The sequence below is a fragment of the Chlamydotis macqueenii genome, chromosome W (genome assembly GCF_036417535.1).
Source record: "Chlamydotis macqueenii isolate bChlMac1 chromosome W, bChlMac1.mat, whole genome shotgun sequence".
Classification (NCBI taxonomy): Eukaryota; Metazoa; Chordata; class Aves; order Otidiformes; family Otididae; genus Chlamydotis; species Chlamydotis macqueenii.
The window spans coordinates 33,086,065-33,095,915 of record NC_141592.1 but is presented as its reverse complement, the minus strand read 5'-3'; the positions used below and the strand labels follow the sequence as shown (position 1 = coordinate 33,095,915).

Below are 9,851 nucleotides of genomic sequence, written 5' to 3'. Positions count from 1 at the left end.
CTCCTTTCTCTGCTCTGACCCTGCTGATCATCATCCTCCTGCTTGGCGGTGTCTTTGGCATAGTCGGGTTGGTAACAGAATAGATCAGTAGTAGATTTTTTTATTATTAGCACAAAATCATGGTTGTCAGGATTTTGATGGGCTTTGCTGCATGAATCTGTCTGATTATTCGGAATCTATTCACAAAGTATTCAAAACTTGCAAAAAGGAGTACAAAAAACTGCAACAAAGTGATGATTTTGATATATTCAGAAATCTTTTGGTGGATTGATAAAAGCTTATTACAAATAGCTGCAGGATGCTTATTCATTCTTTTTATATATGTATTTTGATCTGTATTCCGTGTGTGTGTTGAAATATGTGCAGACTTTAATAGATAAAGCGTTGAAACAAGCCTCTTCTCATAAACAAAGAAGGGAGAGATGTGGGTATTTCTTCAGCCAGTACGGTGTCAGTGAAAGCAAACTGACCTTGGGAGAGGGATACAATCATGCTCACTGGAAGAAAGCCATGGAATGAGAAGGGAAGCTTTAAGATACCAGACATTGTTAGCAGGATTTATGGCTTGTTTCAACAGAGGCTTGCAAAAAAGAAACTAGTCACTGGCCTTGTAGATAAGAAAGTTACTGGAGTTGTTATGTTTGTAATAGGAGAAGAATGCCGTAGTAGAAAATTACTAGAAGGTAGTGAAACTTAGTTTTGCTTAGCAGTCATGAATATGTATAACGTGTGATCAGTAACTTTATTGGCTAAGCTTGTGTGTGGGATAACTGGGTGGTTGCTATCCTTGGCTAAAATCAGAATTGTGATACTAGGCATCATACTAGGTATAATCATTAACATTCCATGCTTGGTCACCTGCCTACAAAATTGATACAGAGAATACTACATCAGGGCGCGCACGCCATACGACGTCAGTTCCGACTGCCCATCTCACAGACTCGGGCTGTAGTGGCAGCCTGTCCAGCATGTCAAGCAGCAAAGCCGAACCAGGCCTTATACTACCCAGGCATTAACCCCGGGGGTATGCTCCAAACTAGGTATGGCAAGTGGATATCACAGAGTACACGCCATTTGGCTGTCTCAAATACATTCATGTTGCGGTCAACACTTGCTCCCGAGCTCTTTTCGCAGGTCCATTCACGATGTCCACAGCGCAGAAATCCATCCTACACTGGAACCGGGCTTTTGCCTGCCTAGGAGTACTTCGGGAGATAAAGACTGACAATGGGCCGAATTATCGATCACGGGTATTTCGCCACTTCCTGCAGACGTGGGGAGTCCGCCATACGTTTGGCATTCCTCTGAACAGCACCGGGCAAGCGATTGTAGAATGCGCACACAAAACCCTGAAAGCACAGCTAACGCGCTTGAGAGAGGGGTTCGCCAGAGGTCTTAGTCAATAAAGCGCTTGTGGTACTGAATCATATGTCCTTCGCTAACCCCCAATCCGTTTCCCCTATCCAAAACCATTTTTCCTTGCATCAGCCGCTGTTTGGGGGCAAGGCACTCCCAAAGGTCTGGTACCGCCTGCCAGAAAACCCACGTTGGGAAGGTCCCGCTGATCTGCTAACATGGGAACGAGGGTATGCTTGTATCTCCACAGGTGCGGGGACCCGATGGATCCCGGCCTGGTTGGTACAGCCGTGGCTGGAGGATCGGCAGGGTGACCGAGCGGCGCGGCGCTCTCCAGCTCACCCTAGTGGGATTGATCCTGATTGCGAGTCTTCCAATGCCAGTGATAACGACTAATTTCTGGGAGCAGTTCACGAACTGCGCCGACTCTACTCAGGTTTGCATAGCGCGTGGCCTGTTGGGCTCTTGGGAATGCCAACCGCACAGCCCTCGCCATATCTGAACCGGCGACTGCTTTAGCAGCATACGACGAAGGACTGACACAAATGAAGTTGGCATTAGATTATGCCCTTGCGAGGCCTGGCATCGGTTGCAGTGACCTAGAGGGAGTCCTAGGTCTCCGGGGTTACTGCTGTTTGGAGTTCAGCAAGAACGCCTCCTCGGCCTTGGAGAAGATGCATGCGCATGCTGCCCAGTCAGTATTCAACGTCAAAGCCCTAAAAGGACTGGGGGTAGTTTCCAGACCTGTTCGGTTTACCTAGATGGCTAAGAAATATTGTGTCTATAGGTTTGATGATCCTAGCAGTTGCTTTGATTATGCTTTGTTTGTTTCTGTTATTGTTATGTTTCTTGCATGCTATGATTAAGGGGTCACTAGGCGACTATCCATGATCAACTATGTTATGGCGGCATCCGCCCCAGGGTACCAGCCATTAGACCAGGATGATTTAGCATAGAGGGGGGGAATTGTGGGGTAACGTTAGCAGGGCTGCATGTATGCAGGAGGGGTGGTCCGTGGCGATTCACGCACTGGGCACGGATAAGTCCATGAGTGCAGGGGGCAGGTGCGTCCACGTACGTGGTAGGCACGGATAAGTCCATGAGTGTAGGGGTAGGTGCGTGGCGGGCATAGATGGGTCCATGGGCACAGGGGGGCGGGTGCGTTCGCGTGCGTAGCGGGTGTACGGGTATTTAACCCTGTATTGTGCAGCATTAAATTGAAGGCTTAGCTTGATGGTATCCGTGCGATGCCCTGCTTTCGCTGGGGCGGGGCTCCAGTGCGTCCTGGGTTGGTTTGCTGGCAAGAGAGCCGGCAAAGTAAATCAAAGCTTTAGCATGCAAAGCACTCTCACCAGTCCATGGGAGTTTTGCCCGAGTAGGAACGGAGAGACAGCTCCATGTACATACAACCCTACTTGGCCAGCAGCTAAGGAGGAGAGACACTCCTTTGGGCAACAGAGGGACTTCCTGGCTGTTACAAGAGCTCCACTGAATTCAGCCTTTTCATACATAATAGATGGACCATCACCCCACACTTATTCTCCTCTATGAAGTCTTTGTCCAGATATCCACTTAGAAACTAATCTCTGCAGATTTGTGCTCCATAGGGAGTACAAACCTGTAGCTCCTCAATCCACCCCTACGCGATTGAGCTGCATCTACAATTAAGTTAGAGCAAAACCAGAGGAATTTGGCTCTCACCAGCATCAGTATGATTCGATAATGAAATTCTCAGGATGCCTTTACAGTCTTTCACACTTTCACTGTGAAATCCTTACTACTGCTCCCCATCACTACACAATAGCTAAACTCAAGAAATGAGGAGTGGTTTTGACCCTTAATCTGAAATAAAAAGTTCTGAAGAGTTGGAAACTAGTTTTCCTCTGCAGGTGTCATGGAAATGTTCTTCATCTTGTACAGGCAGCACTCTACTAGAGTTTTTTTCTGGAACTCTTAGCTCCTATATAATTTGCTACAGCAATATCAATATTTCAGATATTTGATGCATTTTGAGTCAGATGAAGAGGCTCCTGTGAGGTTCAGTGCCAGGACTTTTAGCATGCTTGTATAAGGCTGCTGCAATTGCCCAGCAACCAGCAGGCAAAAATCAATAGGCACCCTGGTGAATGAAAAGAAATTCTGATGAATCTCTGATGAATCTCACACAGGTGACACAATGCTTCCCCAAGGCCAGCTTGACGTGCGGAAAACGGACTCCACAATCTGTAAGATTGTAAAGTAGGTATGTTTATTCAGTGCCAGGCAGCATGGGGGGGTAGTCCCGCCAAAACCGTCTGCGCCTGACGTGGCAACTCACTTTGAACTTATACAACCAGGTGTTACATATAAATGAAGTTTCAAAACAGGCCTATACATATGCATGAACTATCCCGCTTCATATTAAAATTAGTTCCATGGGGTCATTTCCATAAACTCCTCCTATCTGAGCTTGTGCAGTGCCTCGTGGTGGTGGTCGTCGGGGGTCATGGGGATGAAGATAGGTGGCTCCTCTTCGTCACCGCTAGTAACCTTTTGTTTTCGTGCAGACGCAGTTATGTTTTGGCTCTTATCCAAGCCATAGGGTCGGTTTTAGCTGGTTCTTGGAAGGGGGGGCGGGCCCTGGTTCTTATCAGGAACTGTCCTTGTGAGGAATGCAAGACTTCTCACCTCAGATAATTTGCACAACAGATAGCGCCATTTGTCTTAGTATGCACAGCTGTAACTAATCAATGCTATATCTATTAGAATTTCTTTAACCCCTTCTTTCAATGGGGTGAAATAGTTAACAGCCACTTTGAAATCCTCTGTTCTGGAGAAATAATCCTTTGTGACTATTTGAAAAAGGTAGAAAGAACAATTTATCTGACAACCATAACTGAAATGTAAACCAGGAAAATTAAGAAATGCGAAATGCTTGAAGAACTGTCTCTCTCTCTGTGTTATATAGGAAGACAGCAAGAAAGGAAAGAAGCATAAAAGGGAGGATAGAACTTTTCATCCAGACTGTGAAAGCATCACACTTGTTCATTGCCATGTTCCTGTCCCGGCAGGATGAACTGAAATTCAACATGGGACCAGAAAATGGAACTGCCGTTACTGAGTTCATCCTGGAGGGTTTCTCAGGTCTTGATCGAAGACTGCAACTATTTCTGTCTCTGCTCCTTCTGCTCATATACCTGACAACAGTGATGGGGAACACAACCATCATTTTCCTCGTGTGTGTGGATCCCCACCTGCAAACCCCCATGTAATTTTTCATCAGCAATCTCTCCTTCTTGGAAATCTGGTTTACATCCTCCATAAGTGTCAAATTGTTGCTGATCCTGGGTTTTAGCAGGAGAACAATCTCACTAAGTGGCTGCTTTGCCCAATCCTATTTCTATTGTGCCCTGGGCTGTACAGAGCTCGTTCTACTTGTTGTCATGTCCTTTGACCGCTATGTTGCCATCTGCCAGCCTTTGCGTTATGCTGCCATCATGAAGCCTCAGCTCTGCATCAGCCTGGTTGTTGCAGCTTGGGTCATAGGCTTCACGCCTGTGAGTTACTGCCTGGTCCTCCTCTCCAAGCTGACTTTCTGTGGCTCAAACAAGATCCACCATTTCTTTTGTGACAACTCCCCCTTATTCAAATTGTTCTGCTCTGACACCAGCCTGCTTTGGAAAATAGACTCTGTTTTAATATCATTTGTCATACTGGGTTCCTTATGTTTAACTCTGGCATTTTACATGGGCATCCTTTTCTGTGTTCTACACCTGCCAGCAGCCTCTGGGAGGAAGAAAGCTTTTATGACATGTTCTTCCCATCTCACCACCTTGGCCATTGCATATGGGAGCTGCATTGCTTTCTACGTGCGTCCTTCCAAAGATGCTTCCTTGGAGACAAACATAGTTGTAGCTTTGCTGAACACTGTCTTGTATCCATTCTTAAACCCGTTCATCTACAGTCTTAGAAACAAGGCTGTGAGACTGGCCCTGAAGGAAGCCATTGCCTGTGCAACAACACAGCGTTTTCCCTAATTGTGATGCATTTCTGGATGCATTGTTGCCAAATTCATGGCCAGTTCCCTCTGGGACACCAGAGCCATCTCATATCCAGAGTGTGTGGCCCAGTTCTTTATGTTTCTATTTTTACTATCATCAGGGTATTGTCTTCTCACAGTCATGGCCTATGACCACTACATTGCCATCTGCAGACCCCTGCACTGCGGGACCCTCCGCGGCAGCAGAGCTTGTGTCCACATGGCAGCAGCTGCCTGAGGCAGTGGGTTTCTCTATGCTGTGCTGCACACTGCCAGTACTTTTTCAATATTACTGTGTAAGGGAAAAGCCCTTGACCAGTTCTTCTGTGAAATTCCAGAGATCCTCAAGCTTTCCTGCTCAGGTGCCTACCTCAGAGAATTTTGACCTCTTGCATTTTGTGCTTTTGCCTTTTTTGTCTGTTTTGTGTTCATTGTTGTGTCCTATGTGCAGATCTTCAGGGCTGTGCTGAGGACCCCCTCTGAGCAGGGACGGCACAAAGCCTTTTCCACGTGCCTCCCTCACCTGGCCGTGGTCTCCCTGTTTATCAACACTGCCATATTTTCCTGTCTGAAGCCCCCCTCCATCTCCTCCCCATCTTTGAATTTACTGGTTGCTGCTCCATACTCATTGGTGCCTCCAGCAGTGAACCCTCTCATCTACAACATGAGGAACAAGGAGCTCAAGGAAGCAGTGTGGAAAATGACTGAATGTTTTCCAGAAGCTATCGTGTGTCCATCTTCTTCAATGTATGACTCATAGTGGAACTCCTTACTGCCCCAGCCTTTATTAGGTTTTGTGGTTGTCATTCTTGCTGAGTGGGACCACATCCTATGCTTCCCTTTCATAACCTGCTTTTTAGATCCCATCCTCCTCTTCCTATTCACATGGCCATCCTGTGTGCATCAGAGCTGTCACCCTGGGGCAGATCTCCCATCTAGTGTGTGCAGGCAGAAGGCCTTATCCACCTGCTCCTCTCACCTCGCTTGTGCCACTGTTTTCCATGACGCCCTTACTTTGGGTGTGTGATGCCCAGAACAGTCTTCCTGCGATCATTTGACAAAGTCCTTTCTCTACAAGTTCCTCACACTCCTTGTCAATACCTTCATCTACAGCCTTTAGACTAGAAAATTTGGGGGGAAGGGGAACCCTGAGGAAAATGCTCGGGAAAGCTCTGAGCCACACCGAGAACCCATTGGAGTCATGGGCCTGCTGGGAGAAATCACTTTTGGTTCTCTTCTGAACAGGCCCCGAGGACCTGGACTGATGTGCACTGCCTCATGCGCTCTCCTCTGGAAATGTGTGATATGGAGAAGGCTTTTGGTGTGGGAAGGGGCAGAAGGGTGCTTGTGGCATTTGAAGGACAAGAAAGAGATTGCTGAATCCATGTGGGAGAGGAAAGAAAGGTGTGTTGTGTACCTGAACTTTTCCAAGTCCTTGAAAGTGATCTCCTGTAGTCTCCTTAGAGCAGATTGCTGACATCTGGACTGAAGAAGTGGATGATCAAGTGTGAATGCTGTCAGTAGTGGACAGGCCTCCAAGGAGCCAGATACTAGCAGCATCCCTCAGTGATCAGCAAAATTTCATTTAAAAATCATTAAAAGCCTAATACTGCCAGAAAAGAAACTATTTCAGAGTGCTTTCTCTGCATAGCTTTCAATGTTTTTCAAAAACTCCCATTCTGGACTAGATTCAGTTGTTTACACAGAGGTGGCCACTGCATCCAACATACCCTGGGCTGACTGAAGCACCCATGTGGGAAAGGGAGCCCAGGAACCCTTCTGGTGCATGAGCTGGGTTGCAGGCAGGGTGCCTCTGCAATGGTGCAGGGCATCACCTTCCTCCAGCGCTGCTGGATGGGCTGTGAAGAGGCTGTAAAGAGGAATTTCAAGCACAGCAGCACAATGTTTCCCCTCAGATACTGGCTGTGAGGTCACTTCTGACTGGTCAGCAGCAGGGAGAGAGATACTGTGAGGTCATGAAGGTCATCAGCAAGCTGCCCCCAACAAGATGACACACTGGGGGAGGCTAGGAGAAGGCTGGTCAAGAGAGATGAGAGATTTGAGGGAGGGAAGAGAGACTTGGCCAAAAGATAAAAAAAAAATTTTGAGGAGGACAAATGGATTATAGTGATGTTGCTGTGAAAACACTGACTGTGAAACATTCATGTGAATCCCTGACACTATTTCTAACCAGGAACCTTAAGCCCTAACCTGTTCCTAAAGGCCACTCCTCTCCCTGGCAGCAATCCACCAGTACTAACCTAACTGAGGTTAAGCTGTCCCTAACCTCAAACCTTACATCTAAGCCAAATCTCAAACCCACAATCCCTTACCCGCACTCTTACCCTATTGCTCACCCTAGCCCCCTAGCCTTTATCTCTAGTATTTAAATGCTAGCCTTAACCTTAGCCCTGACTCCAGCCCTAACCAAAACCCTAGCCCACAAAGCTAGCCCATGCCTTAAACACTAACGAGACATCCTCAGCAGAACACCAAACTTTGCCTCTAAGCCTTTGCCTAATCCCTAACTCTGAAAGGTGACAGGCATGGGGCATCAGCTGCCTCTCTAGGATGCCTGTTCCAGTGTTTGACCACCCTCTCAGTAAAGAAATGCTTCCTCATGTCAAGTCTGACCCTGTCCTGATGCAGCTTTGGACCATTCCCACGTGTCCTATCGCTGGATCCCATGACAAGAGCTCAGCACTTCCTTCTCCACTCCCTCTCCTCAGGAAGCTGTAGAGAGCAATCAGGTTGTTCCTCAGTCTCCTTTTCTCAAAACTAGACAAGTCCAGAGTCCTCAGCCGCTCCTCATAGGACATGCCTTCCAGCCCTTTCACCAACTTTGTTGACTTCTGGGCACACTAAAGGACCTTCACATCCTTTTAAAATGGTGAGTTCCAAAACTGCACACAGGACTCCAGTTGAGTCTGCACCAACACTGTTGCCAGAAATATCAGCTCCTAGCTGGCAGTCCAGAGTACCCATGCAAACCAGCAATGCTGGAGAGGTATTTACTGTGTGTGAAAAGAAGGGGGCTGGATCAGTATTTGTTGCATTTTGCTGGGTAAAAACATAGAAAAAATCCAAATACCTACAGAATGAAGTTCTGATCACCCAATTGAAGAAGGAAAAAGAAGACTAAGACAAGAGAAGGGAAGGTTGACAAAGATAACAAGGTGGATTTCACCAGGTGTTATATCAGTTACCCTTGTCACACCTTCAACCGACTAGGTACTGAAATGGATCCTCACAGCCATACCATAACAAGAATATTTTCCCTAAAGGCCTTGACAGTCATTCAAGAGTGGAAAATCCTCTTTTTCACACTGCTGCTGGTGATTTATCTGCTGGATGTCATGGGGAATGCAGTCACCATTGCCGTGGTTTGGCTCCATCACAAGTACCACACCACCACATACCCCTTCCTCAGCACCTCGTCCTTCTTGGATATTTAGTTCACATTGGTCATTCCCCCTAACATGTTTCTCAGTCTCATGTTGGAGATTAAGGTGTCTCTGCAGCTGCTTACAAGTGCCAGACCTCCTTCTCTGCTGCCTTCTCTGACCTTCTTTCAGTTGCTGCAGGGCCATTTGCAACCCCTCACGCTGCTCTGTCCTTACAAACTCTTGGATGTGCTCCAGGCTCATCTTTAGCTGCTGGGGAATGGCATCTCTGTCCGTGCTCAGTCCCACCATCTTGCACGCCATTAGACCCTCTGTGCCCAGTGTAGAGACTGCTTCTTCTGCAGGATCATCCCCTTGCTGAGAGCAGCCCGCATGGGCACCAGCTACTGTGAAACGTGAGCGTTGCTCTCTCCTCCGTTGTGTTGCTGAGCTCCTTCACATTGACTGCTGTGGTTTGTGCCGACATTATATGCACCATGGTGAGGATAACCTCTCTGCAAAGCCACAATAAGGCCTTCTTCACCTGGATATCCTTCACCTGCACATCCTGTATTTCTTCGCTCACTGTCGCACAGGCTAGCTGCAGGTTTGACGATGCCGGGCCTTAGGAGAAGCTGCTTTGTCATAAGCTGTAAATTTGCAGATTCAGCCCCATGGTCCAGGTGGGGAACCCACCAGGATGAGTCACTGAGAGCAACTCTCTGGATCACCATTTGGACTGAGGGCCTTGCTGCCTGGGAGTGTAGGACACATCATGGGATGCAGGGGAAGAGCATTTTTGGATTCCAGAGGGTTTATTATGGGATGTTTAGGGGAGGAGGCTGACCAGTGCAGTCTGTCCTGTACTCTCATTAAACTTAATTTATAATACTTTCCTGTGAGGGGGAATCTCTCTTCTGTGTGAACATGTGAGCACAAGGCTGTGAGTGCAGCAACTCGAGCAGGACCAGGGGATCACTAGTATGTCATTAGTGCCAGCAACTGAGAGTCTGGAGTGTGTGACATTAAGATTGTGTGTATGTGTGACTGGGGAGGTCTGTACCAGCATCTGGAATGGGGCTACAGCCTTGGGG

At 47.5% G+C, this 9,851-nt stretch overlaps 1 protein-coding gene across 1 annotated transcript; it reads left to right on the top strand.

Moving 5' to 3' along the window:
• Positions 1-4,388: 4,388 nt before the first annotated feature.
• On the top strand, positions 4,389-5,372 carry LOC147596644 (olfactory receptor 6E1-like). The gene is given in 1 exon segment (XM_086769755.1): positions 4,389-5,372. A coding segment is annotated over 1 exon segment (984 nt).
• The last annotated feature ends 4,479 nt before the right edge of the window (positions 5,373-9,851 follow it).